Source organism: Pseudophryne corroboree, chromosome 6 (genome assembly GCF_028390025.1).
Source record: "Pseudophryne corroboree isolate aPseCor3 chromosome 6, aPseCor3.hap2, whole genome shotgun sequence".
Lineage (NCBI taxonomy): Eukaryota > Metazoa > Chordata > Amphibia > Anura > Myobatrachidae > Pseudophryne > Pseudophryne corroboree.
Window position 1 is genome coordinate 357,966,645 of NC_086449.1, and position 24,665 is coordinate 357,991,309.

Sequence of the window (24,665 nt, forward strand, 5' to 3'; positions counted from 1 at the left end):
GTAATACACACACATCAGAAACAGGAGGCTTCTGTAATAAACGCACCTCAGATACAAGGGAGCTACTATAATACACACACAGATACAGGCGGCTTCTGTAATACGCTCACCTCAGATACAGGGGGGCTTCTATAATACACACACATCAGATACAGGGAGCTTCTGTAATACACACACCTCAGGTACAGGGGGGTTTCTGTAATACACACACATCAGATACAGGGAGCTTCTGTAATACACTCACCTCAGGTACAGGGGGCTTCTGTAATACACACACACATCAGATACAGGGAGCTTCTGTAATACACACACACCAGATACAGGAGGCTTCTGTAATAGACACACCTCAGATACAGGGGGATTCTGTAATACACACACCTCAGATACAGGGAGCTTCTGTAATACACACACCTCAGAGGCAGGGGCCTTATGTAATACACACACCTCAGATACAGGGGGGCTTCTGTAATACACACACCTCAGATACAGGGGGCTTCTGTAATACACACACCTCAGATACAGGGAGCTTCTGTAATACACACACCTCAAATGCAGGAGGCTTCTGTAATACACACACCTCAGATACAGGGGGGCTTCTGTAATACACACACCTCAGATACAGGGGGCTTCTGTAATACACACACCTCAGATACAGGGAGCTTCTGTAATACACACACCTCAAATGCAGGAGGCTTCTGTAATAAACGCACCTCAGATACAGGGGGGCTTCTATAATACACACACATCAGATACAGGAAGCTTCTGTAATACACACACCTCAGATACAGGGGGGCTTCTGTAATACACATACCTCAGGTACAGGGGGGCTTCTGTAATACACACACATCAGATACAGGGGGCTTCTGTAATACACACACCACAGATACAGGGGGCTTCTGTAATACACACACATCAGATACAGGGAGCTTCTGTAATACACTCACCTCAGGTACAGGGGGGCTTCTGTAATACACACACATCAGATACAGGGGGCTTCTGTAATACACACACCTCAGATACAGGGGGGCTTCTATAATACACACACATCAGATACAGGAAGCTTCTGTAATACACTCACCTCAGGTACAGGGGGGCTTCTGTAATACACACACCTCAGATACAGGGGGCTTCTGTAATACACACACCTCAGATACAGGGGGCTTCTGTAATACACACACATCAGATACAGGGAGCTTCTGTAATGCACACCCCTCAGATACAGGCAAGTTCTGTAATACACACATCTCAAATACAGGGGGGCTTGTGTAATGCACACACATCAGATACAGAGAGACTTCTATAATACAACTCAGATACAGGGAAACTCTGTAATACACACCACTCAGATTCAGAGGGGCTTCTGTAATAAATGCACCTCAGATACAAGGGAGCTCCTGTAATACACACACCAGAGGCTTGAGGCTTCTGTAATACAAACACCGCAGATACGGAGTGTGTGTGTGTGTGTGGGGGGGGGGGGCTTCTGTAATACAGATACCTTAGATACAAGGGGTTTCTGTAATACACACACACACCTCAGATACAGGGGAGCTTCTGAAATACATATTCCTCAGATACAGGGAAGGGTGGCTTCTGTATTACACACACCTTAGATATGGGGATGATTCTGTAATACACACCCCTCAGATACAGGGGAGCTTTTGTAACACACACACCTCAGATACAGGGGAGCTTCTGTAATACACTCACCTCAGATACGGGGAGGATTATGTAAACATACCTCTCAGATACAGGGTGGGGCTTCTGTAATACACGCACATTTTTTGAGGTATGTGTTTCACAGGGTCCCTTCGCTATTGAGGTGTGCGTATTACAGAAGCCCATCTATATATCAGGTGTGTGTATTACAGAAATCCATCTGTATCTGAGGAGTATGTCTTACAGAAGCCAATATGTATCTGAGGTGTATGTATTACAAAAGCTCCCTCATTCTATCTGAGGTGATACAGATAGGCTTATTTAATACACACAACTCAATAGTGAGCGAACCCTGTGATACACTTACAGATGCATCCTTATAGACCCAGCATCTATACGCCATGCAGTTTGAGATGCCTGGCATGAGTGAGCTACCAGCTTCCGTGTAACTCTGTTAACGTCAAGCATCTTTTTTTCCGAAAATGCGTCTTAGTCACAACACAAAGACTATGACGCACAAGGAGAGTGTGCTAATTAATTTCATATATTACATTACATATTGCAGTAAATGGAAACGCCTCTGTCTGTCAATCAGGCAGAGGCGTTCGCGGGGCGGGGAGGGGGCGGCAATGCTTGTTTTCCTAGGCGGAAACGGAGCAGTGTAAAGGAAACAGGGGTGGCAGCAGTCAAACAGGGGGGCGTGGCGTGGGGGTCGTCACACGCAGCCACTCCGATCTAAAAGATGGTGGCGGCCCTCCTGCCATCGCAGCCAGGCTGCGCCGTCAGGAGGCTTCCTTACTTTCTGCGTTCATGTTGAAATTACAATGCGACCGCAATTTCAGTGTGGTCGCAGGGGTGAGGTGGCAGGTAGCATGCTGGGTGGCCTTGCCCTGCGATGGGCGGCCCCCAGCATGCGAGCAACAGGATTGCAAATTCTGCTAAAAAGCAGAATTTGCAATCCTTACTGAATCGGGACCTGTATACGTAACAGAACAGAATTTGCATTGGAAAAAATCTGCTACATTGGAGCAATTCGTACACAGAATCAAAGGGGTATATTTACTAAGGTGCGGATTTATAGAAATGGAGATGTTGCCCATAGCAACCAATCAATTCTAGCCATTATCTTCTAGAAGGTGCTAGATAAATGATAAGTAGACACTGAGTGGTGGATATGGGCAACATCTACACGTCTATAAACCCGCACCTTAGGGGTATATTCAATAACTGTCGGAAGCTCTTCCGACAGTTTTAGGTCGGAAGGGGTTCCGACCTATTCATTAGTGCCCCGTTTATTCCGACAAGTCGGGAAACCCGACTTGTCGGAATGCACGCTGATCGTGCATTGTCGGAAGCGAGGCCAAACCCGAAACGTTTTAGCCCCGTTTCCGACAATCTCAATCGGACTTAAAAAAGTCGTATTGAGATGAGGAGACTAGTGGTGCTGCGGCGGCGGGGGGAGCAGAGATCGGCGGCCGGCGGGAGGAGCAGGCTGCGGGGGGACATGTCTGCGGCGGCGGGGGGAGGCGTTGCAGGGAGAGAGGTGCCTGGCCGTCTCCCGGCCAGTCACCTCTCTCCCTGCAGCGCCTCCCCCCACCACTGCAGATATGTTTCCCTGCTGCCAGCACCTCCCGGCGGCCGCCGATCAATGCTCCCCCCGCCGCAGGAGCACCTCTCTTCCTGCTGCCAGCTCCGCCTGCGGCTCCACATATGTCCCCTGCAGCCAGCCCCTCCCGCTCACGGCCGCCACTCTATGCTCCCCTGGCCGCTGCTGTCAGCGCATCCGCAGCTGCTGACAGCAGCAGCCTGACAGGACGGCCAAATCCGACAGTCAGATTTGGCCGTCCATTGAATAGGGGTTGTCGAATCCATTCCGACAACTGCATGTCGGAATGGATCCGACTCCTATTGAATATACCCCTTAGTACATATACCCCAGGGACTAAGGGTCTATTTAGTAAGCCTTGGATGGAGATAAAGTGGACGAAGATAGAGTAACAGCCAATCAGCTCCTAACTGCCGTATCACAGACTGTGTTTGAAAAATGACATCTAGGAGCCGATTGGCTAGTATGTTATCTCTGTCCACTTTATCTCCATCCAAGGCTTAGTAAATAGACCCCTCAGTCACAAAGTGTCATATATCAAAGTAATCAGCACAGTCTCCTTTTCATCCTAGTCACAATCCATTGCAACTAAGACGCATTTTCGGCAAAAAAATAAGCAAAAAAGGCACCCAGCGCTAGAAGACTCTCATGCGATCTTGCGTGCCAAGAGGGGCTGTTTAGCGTGACTGCAGTAAAGATATATGAGGACATATCTGTACCTTAAAAGAGTAGGGATATGGCTTATGTAATACACATACTGAATATCTCTGTGTCTCTGTCACAATATCTCTCTAACATATACTGTAAGGTATGTAGTTTGTCCCATAACCTTGGTGATTACAGCATTCTTACCTTTCTTCCTATTTCTCAGTTGATTTGAGTATATCTGGGTCTATATGATGTACATGTAAATTTACAATGAAAAACTGTAAAACTGGAGAATCCTCTTGTGCTTGGCTAGAGTAGGTATGCGCTGACTCTGCGCATTGTATCTGAGTAACCTTTCTCCAGCTCTTGCTTATATAGCGGGCTGTATCCCATTCAGTGAACGCTTTTGTATGTATATTTGGTTTACTGTGTTATTTGGTTTCCCTAAACTGCAAAATGATGGATGTTGGAGTCTCACACTCACCCTTCACTCTCTCCCCTCTGTTGAGTTGGATCTCGCCAGGTCCTTGTGGTTCGTACGACTTCACTGCTATGAACGTTCTCCCAGGGACTGCGCTGTACAGTTTTCTTTTGGGCCCCCGAGGGCCGGTGCTCCTCATATCCAGGGGCCCGGGGCTGTAAACAAACACATAGGTGATGGTGCTGAGTGGATGTGGGCGTGCCATGTGAGAGGCCAGTAGCTCACAACTCCCCCACAGTGTCACTGACATCTCAACTTTGAGGGGGGTGGTGGCCCTTGAGGCTTGCTGTAGGACCCCAAATCTCCATACTGGGACTCAAACATTCCCCCCAATTCATCTTGTTATTACAACCTCCTGGAAAACCTTGCTCTCCTGCACCATAAGTCCCCACACCTTACTGAGGACAACTTTGTACTCTACTTGTCCTTAAATCACCTCTACCCCTCCCACCAGCCCACAAAATCCAAAGCAAAGATCAAAAATTAAATCAGAGAAAGAAAGCCACATGGAAGCCTGAGCTGTGTGAGATAAGATGGGATGAAGGTGAAATTGAAAGGAAAACAGAAAAGGGATAGAGAAGGACAGATGAACAAGGATAGAGTGAATCAGAACGATGGAGAGTAAGAATCTAGTAGGGAGAGGAAATGGAAGAAGAGGAGGGCTAATAAGGGGTGGATGGGGAGATAAATGAATATATAGCGAGACAACAGGAGAGGAATACAAGGAGATGGACAGAAGGGGGGAGGGCATTTGAGGGATGGAGGGATCGTCAAAGGGATGGATGGAGAGGCTCAGGGAAAGCACGGCTGTCTGCAGTTCTCCCTGTTCTTTTGCCGTTCCAGTTAAACTGTCAGCAGCAGAGGAGGGGGAGAGTGAGGAGGGAGGACAAGGGGAGGAGAAGGGGGGGTTGTCCATTCATGCTTCTCTCTCCCCCTGGCATTCTACAATACCCAGACCTGCTAACCCCCACCCCGCACTCACCAATCTTCACCTTGATCAATAGGCAGCCCTTCATCGTCTATCACTGGTCTTATCTCTTTGGCCTCTCTCTCACTTCTATTCCTTCCTGATTAATCTCTTTCAGTCTCTGCTTTCTCACTTCTATTTCCTACCTAATACTCACTTTCCATTTCACCTGGTTTATCTTTTTTCTGCATCTGCTGTTCTCCATCCACTTTCCTTCAGGCATTTGTTTCCCTGCTCCTGTATAGTCTCTCGCCCTTTTCCAATTCCCATGCTCTTTACCTTCAACTTGCTCTATCTTCCAGAAATCTGTAATATTCCAATGCCCGTTCTTTTGTTTCATATCTATCTTATTACCTTTCATTATGTCAATTATCCTATATCATCTGTTTACATTCTCCTTCAGTGTCAGTGCTTCTTATCATAGTCATCCACGTTTATTTCTAAATGCAATCACTCAGCAGGTATTTAGATATATCTTATCCATCAATTCTATATTTCGCACGTCATTTTTATTCTGTCTCAACAAATATTTTGTCCCTTCTCTCTTCCCATCCCGTTTTCCTCCTTCGTTCCCTCTCACTTTCACTCTCTCCCTCCTCTCTGCTGCCTGACAGATTTTGAATTACTGCAGAGAGTGTGTGATGGGAGCTGAATATTAATGCAAAATGTGACATGGAAAGAGACTGTTGACTATAAACAGCGAGACCACTCCACATTAGACTGAGCAAGTGCTCTGTGTGCAGACATCACTACAATATACAGTATAGAAAGCATATACCTACAGTAGCTTTGCAGAAAGTGACTTGTCCACATTATACATACATTATGATAGACCTTCCCACAAGAGGCTGCTAGACTATATTACTGTACCTTTTCCTAATAGAATAGGCCTGTGAGGGTAAGCTGTACTGTGACATTGTGCTTCTGTTTAGGGAATAGGACTGTAGTCACTGATGACTCTTTGTAAAAAGAATATGACCATGCAGGTAAGCTGGACTATGAGAGATCTTGCTTCTGTTTGGGTTCATTGACTTTGAAAAGATACTGAATTACTGTGGCAAGTCTTATCCACCATGCATTGCCATTTTCATGGGCCACTGTCACCAGACATGGTCACCATGATTATAGCATGCAGCATAGTACTCACATTGTCTAGGAAACTTTACAGGTTTTGCATGAATTGTGGCCCATATCTGCAACAAGTAGGTACATGAGCAATACCCTAAGGACCAAAATATGATGAGCAGCTGATGGAAAGCATCACAACTGACTGTGGAGTAAGGGAACAGTACTGTAGCTTAGCCTTCATGTAGGTGTGCTGAGGATGAGCAAAATGATGTTCAATTCAGGTCTTGCTTTAAAAGAGTAGGTGCATCACTATACTACAAGGCTTACATTGCATGCTATAATAATTAAAATAACTAATATTAGGTGGTAGTGTGCACCCACATCTGCATGACTGCAAAAATAAGTTCTACATGTTAAGCCAAAAGCAAAATAATGTATATAACTTAACTTACTCAGATCAGAATGGGTATTCTGTACATGATCATCTCTCATAAAAAATATGACCTTTCAAAAAATACTTTGGCTGATATTCAATTACCCATGACGAAACATCAGGAGTGAAAAACTCTAATGTTTCTTCAATTCGTTTTTCGGACTATCCAATTAGGTCACCCGAATAATAGTACATTCTCTCCCGAAAACACACAGATTCAGTGAAACCGGAGTGTTTTCGGTAGAAAAAGACCCGTTTTTCGTACCTGTTTACGGGATTTTGCTTCGCCTGCCTGAGGCAAGTGAAACAGATCACCAATAAACCGCAGCTCACACTGGCATATCGTGGCTACCTGAATACTGAATCAATGATTGCGGATAATTGAATACCGGCATGTTATGAGCTACTTCACCTGGTTTCTCAAGAACAGCAAGAATCCTGGCCCTCATTCCGAGTTGATCGGTCGCAAGGCGAATTTAGCAGAGTTACACACGCTAAGCCGCCGCCTACTGGGAGTGAATTTTAGCTTCTTAAAATTGCGACCGATGTATTCGCAATATTGCGATTACTAACTACTTAGCAGTTTCAGAGTAGCTCCAGACTTACTCTGCCTGTGCGATCAGTTCAGTGCTTGTCGTTCCTGGTTGACGTCACAAACACACCCAGCGTTCGCCCAGGCACTCCCACCGTTTCTCCGGCCACTCCTGCGTTTTTTCCGGAAACGGTAGCGTTTTCAGCCACACGCCCCTGAAACGCCGTGTTTCCGCCCAGTAACACCCATTTCCTGTCAATCACATTACGTTCGCCGGAGCGATGAAAAAGCCGTGAGTAAAATTACTTTCTACATAGCAAAGTTACTTGGCGCAGTCGCAGTGCGAACATTGCGCATGCGTACTAAGCGGATTTTCATTGCGATGCGATGAAAAATACCGAGCGAACAACTCGGAATGAGGGCCCCTGTCCTTTGCAATGCTTAATTTTAATAATTTAGTAAATAAATTAAATAATATGGCTGTATGCCGCAAATTGTATCTACATTGTACTAGATAGATAGATCTTTTATGCAAGATGGTCCAGATGCCACTGACCTAAGCCACTAGAATAGGATTGGTGGTGTAGCAGGTAGCTCCTGCCAGCGCATTTCGAACTGGGCTCTTTATCAAGGCAGTATTGGGCTGCACTACTGACTATTTTTTTATTTCTTTTAGTAGAATGGTTACTCCTGAAGCATGTAAAAGATTACTGTTATCCTTTTAGCAGCTGTAGCTCAAAAATAGAAAAGATTAATAACGCTAATTAAACTGAACTAACTTACCTTACAAATTTACATTATTTAAAAATATAATGATCTTGTTTCTTTAGATGACAGCTCCAACTTGGGTGGTCTTCTGTATGCTGAATGTCGGGATCCCGGCGCACATTATACCGGCGCCGGAATCCCGACAACTATTCTCCCTCGTGGGGGTCCACGACCCCCCTGGAGGGAGAATAAAATAGTGTGGCGCGCCACCGTGCCCGCAGCGTGGTGAGCGCAGCGAGCCCGCAAGGGGTTCCTTTGCGCTCGCCACGCTGTCGGTATGCCGGCGGTCGGGCTCCCGGCGCCGGTATGCTGGTCGCCGGGAGCCTGACCGCCGGCATACCGTACTACACCCCTCCAACTTAACCACTTAACAGTCTAATATTTTTTCCAAAAATGTCCTCAAAATTGTAGATTTTTTTTAAATTATCAAATTATGAAATGAAAAATATTTAGACCCGATTCAGTATAATTATACAGGTTGAGTATCCCATATCCAAATATTCCGAAATACGGAATATTCCGAAATACATACTTTTTTGAGTGAGAGTGAGATAGTGAAACCTTTGTTTTTTGATGGCTCAATGTACACAAACTTTGTTTAATACACAAAGTTATTAAAAATATTGTATTAAATGACCTTCAGGCTGTGTGCACAAGGTGTATATGAAACATAAATGAATTGTGTGAATGTACACACACTTTGTTTAATGCACAAAGTTATAAAAAATATTGGCTAAAATTACCCTCAGGCTGTGTGTATAAGGTGTATATGAAACATAAATGCATTCTGTGCTTAGATTTAGGTCCCATCACCATGATATCTCATTATGGTATGCAATTATTCCAAAATACGGAAAAAATCTGATATCCAAAATACCTCTGGTCCCAAGCATTTTGGATAAGGGATACTCAACCTCTATTAACAAATATGCAGATTTGTCTATTAAAGAAAATCAACAATTTTGTACATATATATACATATATATTTTTTTACGGTGTACAGATCGATAGTTCCAGGTCGATAGTTCAAATGCGACCGTGTCAGGGAAAGCCTAAGATGGCATGGTCACATCTGATCAGTTTTCCTAAGAGGAGCCCCAGGGACTGCTATATGCAGGCATTTTCATAAAGTTCTCTTTTGTTTTTGGCTTAAAACAAAATCAATTTTGTTAACCACATTTAAAAGGCGAAGGAAGGGAAGCTTAGAAGGAAAGCATAATTGTGACTAGTGGGTTCTCTTCTACTGAGACGTCTCCTGCATGTTCCCTCCTTCAAATCGGATGGTAATTTAAAGCCGCTTAAAAGCGTCTTTGAGTTTTCGTCCATCTCTGAATCAGACCCTCTGTTGGTTTTCACACATGCTAAGGGATGTAAAGACGGTATGTATTCAGACAGTATGTAAAACAACAATAATATTAAATGCCAAAACAGGTGTGTTTTGCAATTTAATATTATTCATTTTAGATTCCATGGCTAGAACCCGCTGTTTAGTAAATATACAGATGTGTCATCTTACATCCTTGCTGGAGCCATGCCATGTCGTTGCGGGACTCTGTAGCCGAGCATCTTCTTTTGTGTTTTTCCTCCAAAATACATCTTAAACGCAAAGTAATGTAATAGGACACACAAGCCGCTTCTGCTTACTAAAATGATATGCGGCATGCCTATATTCTGTGTGTAATTGCCGTTTTATCTGCATCCAAAATGCTACACATTCCAGTGTTTTCTATGAAAACACTATAGCATAGCATTTTGTATGCAAATACAGTCGCAGTCACAGAATACAGGCATGCTGCATATCATTTTAAAAAGCAGAAGCTCCTTGTGCGTCCTATTACATTACTTTGCGTCTAAGACGCATCTTCACAGGAAAAATGCAAAAAAGACACTCTGCGCTACCAAGTCACACGGCACTCACTCATTGTATGTAACGCGACTTGTAGCGCACGGAGCAAATATGTAAGTTGACACATCTGTACTCCAATTGAATAGCCCAAGGCCTTTTCCCCTAGTCAGTTAGGTACACAATCTGTCAGGGTTTTCCAATGGCCCAACCTTGCACATGTATGCAGAACACAAAAACATGTGAAATATTGTGGAAACCAGGCAAATCTGGGTTTGCTGTGACATTTTACGTTGTAATTGAAACTGATCTTATTTGCAGTATTGAGGGTAAATTAAACTTAATTTTGGTTGTGTCGCCATAGGCAGGGGAGCTGTGAGTGGATACTTATATCCCTTTTAGACCACTATTGGCGGGTCGCACCTGGGAGCCGTACATGGGTGCTTCCCAGGTGCAACCCGCCTGAGCCCCTATCACACCGCTATCCCCAGCCCGCCATATTGTCGGGTTGGTGACACGTGCGGGGGCGGCGCTTGGAGATCATCTGATACAGTGGCAATGGGAAATGGGTCGCATCGACCCGGCAACCCCGTTCACAACGCACAGTGGCCCGGGACAATTTATTTTAAAGTCAATATACTGCCAAATATTAAATATAACCCATGGTATGTATGTTTTGAAAGTAATATTCCCCCAGATTAATTAGGAGGGGGCTGCGGTGCGGGGGTGGGGTGGGGGGGCGGTAGGATAATTAGAAGGTTGGAGGAGCTTTTAAACTAGGAGCCTAGGGGGAGGGTTTAGCTAGATGCTACGGATCAAACAGTGAGAACAGGAAAGATGGGGGTAGTGAACAAATTGGGGAAGGAGAAGGGGGGAGTGAAAGATCAGCCGGCAAGGCCAAGGGTATCTGCATGGGTATTGACACCGGAATTACTGACACAGGTATTGCCCAAGATATTCCAAATTTATTACCTACTGATGATTATTGTACAACAATACGGTATATAGAAAGTGATGTCCATAGCATAAGGGAAGATACTAACATCAGGAGGAGGGGTTTAGATAGCAGCAAGGAAGGCTGTATTAAGTATGAAGGGGGTGGAAAGGGAGGGAGGAGATTAACAGTCGGTAAGAGTAATTCTAGAACAGCACTTGTAAATATAGATAAGATACCATTGAATCTAATGGGCATGGGAGAGGCTAAGCTAAGATGTATGCTTGCGAACGCAAGAAGCCTATCGGGTAAAATGGGGAATTGGAATGGCTTACATCAGTCTATGTATGATATTATAGGTAATACGGAAACATGGTGGGACGACTCTCACAACTGGGTTGCGAATTTGGAGGGATATTCTCTCTTTAGGAGGGACAGGGCTACCAAAAGGGGAGGAGGGGTATGTCTCTTTGTTAAACCATCTCTAAAACCAAACTTAATAGAGGGTATTTTCGAGGGGGCAGGAGATAACGTGGAGTCGCTATGGGTTAAGAGGGGGCACTGAGGCAAAGAAACAAGTCATTGGCACGTGCTACAAGCAACCGGATATTAGCATACACGATGAGGAACAACTCTTACACTAAATTGAAAAAGTAGCAGGAATGGGGGACACCCTAGTGTCAGGGGACTTTAACTATCCTGATATAAATTGGAGTAACGATTCATGTGTAAAAACCAGGAGCAGCAGGTTTTTAAATATATTGAAGGATCAATTCGACTCAATTAGTTAAGGACCCAACTAGAGGTAAAACTATTCTGGACCTAGTTATTACCAATAATGTGGACATTATTTCAAACACTAAAGTTGGGGAGACCCTGGGAAACAGTGACCACTATATGATCACATTCGACATCAGTTTTAAGAAACATAGCTATAAGGCAGCGACCAAAACATTTAACTTTAGAAGAGCTAACTTCAACATCCTGAGACGGGCACTAAACGACATTGACTGGGAAGTTTTGTTTCAAGGCAAGGACACATCGGAAATGTGGGAAGCTTTAAAAGGGTTGCTTGAAAACAATATTCACAAATTCATTCCCATGAGCAGTAAATGCAGGAGTACTAAGCAAAAACCAATGTGGCTCAATAAGGTGGTCAAGGAAGCAATGGCTAATAAGAGGCATGCTTTCAAAACATTTAAATCTAATGGAGGGGAGGAGTCATTCCAGTATTACAAGGAATGCAATAAAAAATGTTAATAAGCGATAAGGGCAGCTAAAATTATAAACGGAAAAAAAAAATCGATATAGAGTAAAACCAATCCTAAAAAGTTATATAATAAGAATTTACTTACCGATAATTCTATTTCTCGTAGTCCGTAGTGGATGCTGGGGACTCCGTCAGGACCATGGGGATTAGCGGCTCCGCAGGAGACAGGGCACAAAAATAAAAGCTTTAGGACTAGGTGGTGTGCACTGGCTCCTCCCCCTATGACCCTCCTCCAAGCCTCAGTTAGGATACTGTGCCCGGACGAGCGTACACAATAAGGAAGGATTTTGAATCCCGGGTAAGACTCATACCAGCCACACCAATCACACTGTACAACTTGTGATCTGAACCCAGTTAACAGCATGATAACAGAGGAGCCTCTGAAAAGATGGCTCACAACAATAACAACCCGATTTTTGTAACAATAACTATGTACAAGTATTGCAGACAATCCGCACTTGGGATGGGCGCCCAGCATCCACTACGGACTACGAGAAATAGAATTATCGGTAAGTAAATTCTTATTTTCTCTGACGTCCTAAGTGGATGCTGGGGACTCCGTCAGGACCATGGGGATTATACCAAAGCTCCCAAACGGGCGGGAGAGTGCAGATGACTCTGCAGCACCGAATGAGAGAACTCCAGGTCCTCCTCAGCCAGGGTATCAAATTTGTAGAATTTTGCAAACGTGTTTGCCCCTGACCAAGTAGCAGCTCGGCAAAGTTGTAAAGCCGAGACCCCTCGGGCAGCCGCCCAAGATGAGCCCACCTTCCTTGTGGAATGGGCCTTTCAAGATTTTGGCTGTGGCAGGTCTGCCACAGAATGTGCAAGCTGAATTGTACTACAAATCCAACGCGCAATCGTCTGCTTAGAAGCAGGAGCACCCAGCTTGTTGGGTGCATACAGGATAAACAGCGAGTCAGTTTTCCTGACTCCAGCCGTCCTGGAAACATATATTTTCAGGGCCCTGACAACGTCCAGCAACTTGGAGTCCTCCAAGTCCCTAGTAGCCGCAGGCACCACAATAGGTTGGTTCAGGTGAAACGCTGACACCACCTTAGGGAGAAACTGGGGACGCGTCCGCAGTTCTGCCCTGTCCGAATGGAAAATCAAATATGGCTTTTGTGAGACAAAGCCGCCAATTCTGACACTCGCCTGGCCGAGGCCAGGGCCAACAGCATGGTCACTTTCCATGTGAGATATTTCAAATCCACAGATTTGAGCGGTTCAAACCAATGTGATTTGAGGAATCCCAGAACTACGTTGAGATCCCACGGTGCCACTGGAGGCACAAAAGGGGGTTGTATATGCAGTACTCCCTTGACAAACGTCTGGACTTCAGGAACTGAAGCCAATTCTTTCTGGAAGAAAATTGACAGGGCCGAAATTTGAACCTTAATGGACCCCAATTTGAGGCCCATAGACACTCCTGTTTGCAGGAAATGCAGGAATCGACCCAGTTGAAATTCCTCCGTGGGGGCCTTCCTGGCCTCACACCACGCCACATATTTTCGCCAAATGCGGTGATAATGTTGTGCGGTCACCTCCTTCCTGGCATTGACCAGGGTAGGTATGACCTCTTCCGGAATGCCTTTTTCCCTTAGGATCCGGCGTTCAACCGCCATGCCGTCAAACGCAGCCGCGGTAAGTCTTGGAACAGACAGGGTCCTTGCTGAAGCAAGTCCCTTCTTAGCGGCAGAGGCCATGGGTCCTCTGTGAGCATCTCTTGAAGTTCCGGGTACCAAGTCCTTCTTGGCCAATCCGGAGCCACGAGTATAGTTCTTACTCCTCTCCGTCTTATAATTCTCAGTACCTTGGGTATGAGAGGAAGAGGAGGGAACACATACACTGACTGGTACACCCACGGTGTTACCAGAGCATCCACAGCTATTGCCTGAGGGTCCCTTGACCTGGCGCAATACCTGTCCAGTTTTTTGTTGAGGCGGGACGCCATCATGTCCACCTTTGGTCTTTCCCAACGGTTCACAATCATGTGGAAGACTTCTGGGTGAAGTCCCCACTCTCCCGGGTGAAGATCGTGCCTGCTGAGGAAGTCTGCTTCCCAGTTGTCCACTCCCGGAATGAACACTGCTGACAGTGCTATCACATGATTCTCCGCCCAGCGGAGAATCTTTGCAGCTTCTGCCATTGCCCTCCTGCTTCTTGTGCCGCCCTGTCTGTTTACGTGGGCGACTGCCGTGATGTTGTCCGACTGGATCAGCACCGGCTGACATTGAAGCAGAGGTCTTGCTAGGCATAGAGCATTGTAAATTGCCCTTAGCTCCAGTATATTTATGTGGAGAGAAGTCTCTAGACTTGACCACTTTCCCTGGAAATTTCTTCCCTGTGTGACTGCTCCCCAGCCTCTCAGGCTGGCATCCGTGGTCACCAGGATCCAATCCTGAATGCCGAATCTGCGGCCCTCTAGTAGATGAGCACTCTGCAGCCACCACAGAAGAGACACCCTTGTCCTCGGAGACAGGGTTATCCGCTGATGCATCTGAAGATGCGATCCGGACCATTTGTCCAGCAGATCCCACTGAAAAGTTCTTGCGTGAAATCTGCCGAATGGAATCGCTTCGTAAGAAGCCACCATTTTTCCCAGGACCCTTGTGCAATGATGCACTGACACTTTTCCTGGTTTTAGGAGGTTCCTGACTAGCTCGGATAACTCCCTGGCTTTCCAGAATCATCCCTAGGAACAGCAGACGTGTCGTTGGGATCAGCTGCGATTTTGGAATATTTAGAATCCAGCCGTGCTGTTGTAGCAGTACCCGAGATAGTGCTACTCCGACCTCCAACTGTTCCCTGGACTTTGCCCTTATCAGGAGATCGTCCAAGTAAGGGATAATTAAGACGCCTTTTCTTCGAAGAAGAATCATCATTTCGGCCATTACCTTGGTAAAGACCCGGGGTGCCGTGGACAATCCAAACGGCAGCGTCTGAAACTGATAATGACAGTCCTGTACTACGAACCTGAGGTACCCTTGGTGAGAAGGGCAAACTGGGACATGAAGGTAAGCATCCTTGATGTCCAGGGACACCATATAGTCCCCTTCTTCCAGGTTCGCTATCACTGCTCTGAGTGACTCCATCTTGAATTTGAACCTTTGTATGTAAGTGTTCAAAGATTTCAGATTTAGAATAGGTCTCACCGAGCCGTCTGGCTTCGGTACCACAAATAGTGTGGAATAATACCCCTTTCCCTGTTGTAGGAGGGGTACTTTTATTATCACCTGCTGGGAATACAGCTTGTGAATTGCTTCCAATACTGCCTCCCTGTCGGAGGGAGACGTTGGTAAAGCAGACTACAGGAACCTGCGAGGGGGAGACGTCTCGAATTCCAATCTGTACCCCTGGGATACTACCTGTAGGATCCAGGGGTCTACTTGCGAGTGAGCCCACTGCGCGCAGAAACTCTTGAGACGACCCCCCACCGCACCTGAGTCCGCTTGTAAGGCCCCAGCGTCATGCTGAGGACTTGGCAGAAGCGGTGGAGGGCTTCTGTTCCTGGGAAGAGGCTGTCTGCTGCAGTCTTTTTCCCTTTCCTCTACCCCGGGGCAGATATGACTGGCCTTTTGCCCGCTTGCCCTTATGGGGACGAAAGGACTGAGGCTGAAAAGACGGTGTCTTTTTCTGCCGAGAGGTGAGTTGGGGTAAAAAGGTGGATTTTCCAGCTGTTGCTGTGGCCACCAGGTCCGAAAGACCGACCCCAAATAACTCCTCCCCTTTATACGGCAATACTTCCATGTGCCGTTTGGAATCCGCATCACCTGACCACTGTCGTGTCCATAAACATCTTCTGGCAGAAATGGACATCGCACTTACTCTTGATGCCAGGGTGCAAATATCCCTCTGTGCATCACGCATATATAGAAACGCATCTTTTAAACGCTCTATAGTCAATAAAATACTGTCCCTGTCAAGGGTATCAATATTTTCAGTCAGGGAATCCGACCAAGCCACCCCAGCGCTGCACATCCAGGCTGAGGCAATCGCTGGTCGCAGTATAACACCAGTATGAGTGTATATACTTTTTAGGACATTTTCCAGCTTCCTATCAGCTGGTTCCTTGAGGGCGGCCGTATCAGGAGACGGTAACGCCACTTGTTTTGATAAGCGTGTGAGTGCCTTATCCACCCTAGGGGGTGTTTCCCAACGCGCCCTAACTTCTGGCGGGAAAGGATATAATGCCAATAATTTCTTAGATATTAGCAGTTTTTTATCGGGGGAAACCCACGCATCATCACACACTTCATTTAATTCTTCTGATTCAGGAAAAACTACGGGTAGTTTTTTCACACCCCACATAATACCCTTTTTTGTGGTACTTGTAGTATCAGAAATATGCAAAGCCTCCTTCATTGCCGTGATCATGTAACGTGTGGCCCTACTGGAAAATACGTTTGTTTCTTCACCGTCGACACTGGAGTCAGTGTCCGTGTCCGTGTCTGTGTCGACCGACTGAAGTAATGGGCGCTTTAGAGCCCCCAACGGTGTCTGAGACGCCTGGACAGGCACTAACTGATTTGCCGGCTGTCTCATGTCGTCAACAGTTTTCTGTAAAGTGCTGACACTATCACGTAATTCCTTAAATAAGACCATCCAGTCAGGTGTCGACTCCCTAGGGGGTGACATCACTAATACAGGCAATTGCTCCGCCTCCACACCATTTTCCTCCTCATACATGTCGACACACGCGTACCGACACACAGCACACACACAGGGAATGCTCTGATAGAGGACAGGACCCCACTAGCCCTTTGGGGAGACAGAGGGAGAGTTTGCCAGCACACACCAAAGCGCTATATATGTATAGGGACAACCTTATAAATAAGTGTCTATCCCTTATAGCTGCAATATATCTATATCTAGCCAAATAAGTGCCCCCCCTCTCTTTTTTACCCTGTTTCTGTAGTGCAGGAGTGCAGGGGAGAGTCTGGGAGCCTTCCTACCAGCGGAGCTGTGTGGAAAAATGGCGTTTGTGTGCTGAGGAGATAGGCTCCGCCCCCTTCTCGGCGGCCTCTCTCCCGCTTTTTCTGAGGTAAAATGACAGGAGTTAAATACATCCATATAGCCCAGGAGCTATATGTGATGTATTTTTAGTCATATATAGTGTTTTCATTGCGTCTCAGGGCGCCCCCCCCCCCAGCGCCCTGCACCCTCAGTGACCGCGGTGTGAAGTGTGCTGAGAGCAATGGCGCACAGCTGCAGTGCTGTGCGCTACCTTTATGAAGACATGGACGTCTTCTGCCGCCGATTTCTGGACCTTTTCTGTCTTCAGCATCTGTAAGGGGGCCGGCGGCGCGGCTCCGGGACCCATCCATGGCTGGGCCTGTGATCGTCCCTCTGGAGCTAATGTCCAGTAGCCAAGAAGCCCAATCCACTCTGCACGCAGGTGAGTTCGCTTCTTCTCCCCTTAGTCCCTCGATGCAGTGAGCCTGTTGCCAGCAGGACTCACTAAAAATAAAAAAAACCTAAGTCTATACTTTTATTCCAAGCAGCTCAGGAGAGCTACCTAGATTGCACCCTTCTCGGCCGGGCACAAAAACCTAACTGAGGCTTGGAGGAGGGTCATAGGGGGAGGAGCCAGTGCACACCACCTAGTCCTAAAGCTTTTATTTTTGTGCCCTGTCTCCTGCGGAGCCGCTAATCCCCATGGTCCTGACGGAGTCCCCAGCATCCACTTAGGACGTCAGAGAAAAATAGATAAACAGTAAAAGGTTAAAGAAGGAGAATGTAGGCCCTTTGAAAGATGAATTGGGAGCTTTGATAAATGATGACAAATTAAAAGCGGAAATATTGAACAATTTTTTTTCATCAGTATTTACCAGGGAGGATGAGCCGGTGACATTAGTGCATAACGACAGTGAAGGTAATGACTCTTGGCTTGATGCTTGTTTAAGTGAGAAAGTAGTCCTGAAGAAACTAGGTAACGTGAAGATTAATAAATCACCAGGCCCAGGCAGTATTCATCCAAGGATTATTATGGAGCTTAGGTTACAGCTAGCAAAACCCCTATACTTGATTTTCCATAGTTCAATTAGATCAGGCATGGTACCAAGGGATTGGCGCATAGCGGAGGTAGTGCCTTTATTTAAAATGGGAAATAAAAATGATCCTGGAAACTATAGACCAGTTAGTTTAACCTCTATAGTGGGTAAAATATTGGAAGGCATTTTAGGGATAGCATAGGGGATCACCTACAGGCTACAAAGTTTATTAGTAAAAGTCAGCATGGGTTTGTAAGGGACAGATCATGCCAAACCAACTTAATTAGCTTCTACGAGGAAGTGGGCAAGAATCTTGACTATGGAAAAGCAGTGGATGTGGTGTATTTAGATTTTGCAAAAGCTTTCGATACAGTGCCTCATAGGAGACCGATCAACAAATTACGGGAACTTGGTCTATGTTATATTATTTGTACATGGATAAGTAATTGGCTGGATAACAGAGTGCAACGAGTAGTCAGCGGAATACCACAGGGGTCAGTTCTTGGCCCACTGCTCTTCACTATATTTATCAATGATCTAAGAATAGGCCTGGAAAGCACAGTGTCAATCTTTGCAGATGATACTAAACTGTGTACCGTAATTAATTCAGAAGGCGATGTGGAGTCTTTACAGAATGACTTAGTTAAACTGGAAACCTGGGCGTCTAAATGGGGAATTCGGTTTAATATAGAAAAATGCAAAGTTATGCATTTTGGAAAAAAAACACACACATGCATCCTACACTCTAGATGGGGAAAGTATAGGGGAAACTATGGTGGAAAAAGATTTGGGGGTGCTCATAGATAATAGGCTTAATAACAGTACACAAAATCAAAGTGCAGCAAAGAAGACAAGTAAAGTGCTTGCGTGCATTCAACGGGGCATAGAGACAAGGGACGAGGATGTAATCCTGCCACTGTACAAATCATTGGTTCGTCCGAACCTGGAATATTGTGTCAAGTTCTGGGCACCGTATTATGAAAAAAATATCGGGAAACTAGAAAGAGTGCAAAGAAGAGCTACTAAACTGATTAAAGGGTTAGAGTCTCTGGAGTACGAGGAAAGGCTTGCTAGGTTAAATATGTATACACTAGAAAAGAGGCGTCTAAGAGGAGACATTATTAATATCTTCAAATATGTGAAGGGTAATTACAAGGAGCTAGCAGCGGATTTGTTTATTAAAAGAACTCTGTATAGGAAGCGTGGGCACTCGCTTAGGTTAGAGGAGAGGAAATTCAGTACACAACGTAGGAAAGGGTTCTTCACGTAAGGGCAATAAAGATTTGGAACGCCCTGCCGGAGAGGGTAATAATGGCAGACTCTGTAAATGTATTTAAAAGTGGATTGGACATATTCCTTACTGGTAGATGTATCCAGGGCTATAGCATTTAACATATTGACATTACATTACCTGGGAGTGGTAAGAATCATTGTTGTCATTTGGTACTAAGCCATTACTTCAGCAAGCACGTTATAATATGAATAGATTAACACAGAATACAGGTTGAACCCGATTGGCAGTTTGCCTCTTTTCAACCTCACTGACTATGTTACTATGTAACTACATAAAATAGTCACTTTCCAAATAATAGGATATTAGTACCTACCGGTAAATCCTTTTCTTCTAGTCCTAGAGGATGCTGGGGACTCCAAAAGGACCATGGGGTATAGACGGATCCGCAGGAGCTTGGGCACACTATAAAGACTTAAACTGGGTGTGAACTGGCTCCTCCCTCTATGCCCCTCTCCCAGACCTCAGTTAGAAAACTGTGCCCAGGAGAGACGGACATTTCGAGAAAATAATTTATAATTTAAACACAGTGAGTGTTATACCAGCTCACACCACGAACATACCGCAAGACATGGCCTTCAACAGAATACCAGCCCACGGTATGAAAAAACATACAGCCCTATGCTGAGAGAACATGTAACACAACCTGTGTGTTAACCCAACCAATAATAAGAAACCACCTGCCATGGCATGAACAACGTACCAGTCTTACCACCCAGCGGAAAACTATTTCAGCTTCTGCCATTGTCGCTTTGCTCCTTGTTCCGCCCTAGCGGCATACTCACGCCACTTCTGCCAACTCGTCCGACAGAATTAACACGGGCAGATCACGAAGAATATGTTTGTTGAAAATAGCTCTTACTTCAAGAAAACTTATTGCAGACATGCTTCGCAGCTTTACCTTTTCGTCTGGAAATACTTCCCATGCAAGGACTGCTCCCCAGCCTCAGAGATCTGCACACACGTACACCAGGATCTAATCGTGAATCCCAAACCTTCATCCCTCTAGGAGGTGAGAACTGAGAAGAGTTCACAGGAGCGATATCCTGGCCATTAGAATTATATTCTAGTGCATGTGCCGGTGAGACCCGGACCACATTCCCAACAGGTCCCGTGAAAACCACTCTGGCATTTTACCTGCTCACCGAAAAGGCCTCTTAGGCCGCACCCAACTTCTTCATCAATGGAACATACAGATGGATTGTCACTGCAAATCTAATCCGACTCTGGATCCTCAGACCTCCTTCCACAGGAACACACAGAACTTCAACCGTTCCGTATCTACTCTGATACCCACCTCCGACGTCTGCGTCGTTGGGAATAACAGGCTTCCCCTGTGTTGAAGCCCAGTCATAGAGCAAACGACGACTTTCACGACTTGTGACCTGACCATGCCGTAAACAGGAGAGTATCTCAGTACATAATAACAATGGGTCTTACTATTGAAAGAACCCCCGCATACTGCCCTCACTCCAGTGAAATGGCAAAGATAACCTGGATATCAACCTAGGTAGGCTAAATGTGAGGAAAACTCATTTACCCCCTTTTCTACCTTTACGTGCTGAAGCACCTTCATAAGTAGAAACTTTAAATTCTATTTTTTTTTTTGATTGCAGGACAATGTCCAGAACCTGACGCAACTCTGGTATGGCGTTGCATATTACCTCCCTTTCCAAAAGGGAATCGCCAAGACCTATTAAAAAAAAGTCAGTGAGGGAAATCATCTGTAAACCCTTAGCATATCTTCTATGAGTAACTCCCATGTCCAAGACCAGTCTTGGACAGACTGAAGAGTAGTAGACGAGTTCCCACCGGAGTGGTCTCCAGTCAGATAGACCACCGACATACGATGGATGTGTTAGCCACCAGACAACAACATCCGCTTCTGCGAACCAAACAGGGCTGCAGAACTCTTACCTTGTCACCCTCCACAATTTGCCCCGAAGAGGAAAAAAGAAAGGTATCAACCCGGTTAAAGTGACAGCATCCCACAACCGAACGCGTCACCAACCGTTGTGAGGTAGTCCAACTCACGTAGCTGACTTACCCGCGGTATCTGCCAAGATTGACCAAACCGAGGCCACCCCCACAGCGGTACACCGTCCCTGGGAAATACTCCAGTACCTCTCGGATTCAGCCTCAGCATTTCTACTGCCGGCGCACTGCAACCTGTCTCTATGTTATAGAAAAGGATCAACATAAGACACATCCCCTCTTTCTATAGGGTAAATCTATCGGATGCCTTTCCGAATACCACATTCCCCCCATATGCAGGCAATGTACATAACTCTAGAGTAAATAATAAAATATCACTTAGCTTATTGTGTACGATCCTTTGCGACAGGGCCCTATGCCGACCAGGAGTTGATTTTCATAGTATTCTATCCGCAGCAGAAAAGAATAACAATTCGGCTTCTTTCTGACACCAACTCGTCACGGCCGACCTAGAGCTTCACCAACAGAGCGACCAGCACATGAAAGGAATACTATTATTACAGCATCCATCCACAATGTAATATGAATATACATAAGTAAAACACAACTCCACACATATCCTAAATATATCTATATATCTATATCTATATATATATATATATATATATATATATATATACATATAAGCGGATTACCCGGAACCAACGGGTCCCTAGGTGTGTTCTGACTGTGTATGAGCATGTACTGAAGCCCCAGTTGAGGATCTGCCAGGAAACATTATGGTCGATAGAAAACTTAGCATTCGTCGACAGCAGGGAGTAGTAATCATGCAAAAATAACATACTTGTAACTCCGAGGGGACTGAAGGAAGGTACACAATAGGTTCAATAACACTCCCCTATATGTACTATCATGTCTGTGTACGAGCTACAGGCCCTCAGAACCGTACCCCCCATATACATAAAACATATATAGAGGTATAGGCAGGTATCGCATGTTAAATAACACCCAGTAATGATAGTTGATGCCGACACAGAGTTTACGTTTGACAAGTATACAACTACCGACTTGCTGACACTGCATTTACATAATCAAGTACCAACAGTAGCCGGTAATGTCGACCGTGATCCGCATAAATGACAGAGCACGCACACCTGTCGACCTATGTCGACTGAACTATAGTGGGTATCCGACAGGGAACAGATAGATATAAATATATATATTTATAACACAGAATACCAGCCTATTTGTTCAAAATAGGGCTATTTTCTCTTCAAACAGCATTCCACATTGTGTCCCCTCAGCTTTTGGCGGGGACAATCAGAAAAATGACGCTGTATGTTGGAGAGAAGGCTAAGCCCCGCCCCTCCCGGCGCGATCTAGCCTGCAACAAATATAACCTCCTGTATACCAACGAGGGTCCCTATACAGTGTCTAGACACTGTATAGGTGTCCAGTCCCCCCAAATAAGTGATATATACCATTGCTGCTCAGGGCGCTCCCTCCCTAGCGCCCTGCACCCTCGTAACAGCCGCTGGCGAGTGGGAGCAATGGCGCGCAGCCTGGTCGCTGCGATCTCCGGCGGAGGAATTGGACCGGTGTCCCCGTATGGAGTCTGCATGTCAGCTGTAATTTTAAAAACTTCTAGTAACTTGCTGCCCAGGGCGCTCCCCCCCCCAGCGCCCTGCACCCTGAGAGTGCCGTTGGTGTGTGGAAGCATGGAGCGCAGCGCGACCGCTGCGAGTTACCTCCGTTACTGAAGTCTTCTGCCGTCTGAAGTCTTCTGTTCTTCACATACTCACCCGGCTTCTTTCTTCTGGCTTCTGTGAGGGGGGTGACGGCGCGGCTCTGGGAACAAGCAGCTAGGCACACCAAGTGATCGAACCCTCTGGAGCTAATGGTGTCCAGTAGCCTGAGAAGCAGAGCCCTTAAACTAAGAAGAAGTAGGTCCTGCTTCTCTCCCCTCACTCCCACGCTGCAGGGAGCCTGTAGCCAGCAGGTCTACCTGGAAATAAAAAACCTAACATAAAGTCTTTTAGAGAAACTCAGTAGAGCTCCCCTAGTGTGTGACCCATCACTCCTGGGCACAGAGTCTAACTGAGGTCTGTCTGGAGCGGCATAGAGGGAGGAGCCAGTTCACACCCAGTTTAAGTCTTTATAGTGTGCCCAAGCTCCTGCGGATCCGTCTATACCCCATGGTCCTTTTGGAGTCCCCAGCATCCTCTAGGACGTAAGACAAATAATATTTTTATTACTGTTAAACACTTCCTCTTTGTAGACCTAAATACGCACAACATCACTAAATGTCTACTGAATCTCCCAAAGGTTATTTTTCTGCACCGTCCTATTCTGGTTATGACACGTATTTGCCTCCAAAATAGCTTGTATTTTTTGTGGCATCAACAAAGTGATGGAGATGCTTAGAGATCCTGGTCCACATTGACATGATAGCATTACGCAGTTGCTGTACATCTGTCAGCTGCACATTCATCCTGCATAACTTCTGTTCCATCACAGCCCAAGGATGCTCTATCACAATGAGATGTGGTGGCTGTGTAAGCCATTGAAATACACTGAAGTCAATACAGGTTGAGTATCCCATATCCAAATATTCTGAAATACGGACTTTTTTGAGTGAGAGTGAGATAGTGAAACCTTTGTTTTCTGATGGCTCAATGTACACAAACTTTGTTTAATACACAAAGTTATTCAAAATATTGTATTAAATGACCTTCAGGCTGTGTGTATAAGGTGTATATGAAAATAAATGAATTGTGTGAATGTACACACACTTGTATATGAAACATAAGTGTATTCTTTACTTAGACTTGGGTCCCATCACCATGATTTCTCATTATGGTATGTAATTATTCCAAAATACAGAAAAATCCGATATCCAAAATACCTCTGGTCCCAAGCATTTTGGATAAGGGATACTCAACCTGTATCATGTTCATGGAACCTGCCTGAGAGCACATGTGCTTTGTAGAATGGCAATGACATAATTAAAGAACACACCTTCCAGACTACACACTACATGCATTTTGACAACCCAGGAAATATGGAGAAAGCATTAGAAGTCCTCTATCTCTGTAAGTTTGGCACCCAAAGACTCAGGTCATTTAGAAGAGTCGCCTCTGTCATGTGTGATCTCCACAGAATAACCCTAGCATTGCAGAAATCATTATTAAGTCCAGGGATGGGGAAATATTTTCCCTACTCTAGCTTCAATAAACT

General features: G+C 45.6%; 1 protein-coding gene across 4 annotated transcripts in view; it reads right to left on the reverse strand.

The window, feature by feature from the left end:
• The window catches only part of SHANK3 (SH3 and multiple ankyrin repeat domains 3), a 691,108-nt gene that overhangs the window by 233,310 nt on the left and 433,133 nt on the right, over positions 1-24,665 (reverse strand). For all 4 annotated transcript variants that reach the window (XM_063926631.1, XM_063926630.1, XM_063926632.1 and 1 more), the window contains exon 13: positions 4,398-4,549. In XM_063926631.1, coding sequence (XP_063782701.1) covers positions 4,398-4,549 — 152 coding nt within the window. The remainder of the gene's footprint in view (positions 1-4,397; positions 4,550-24,665) is intronic.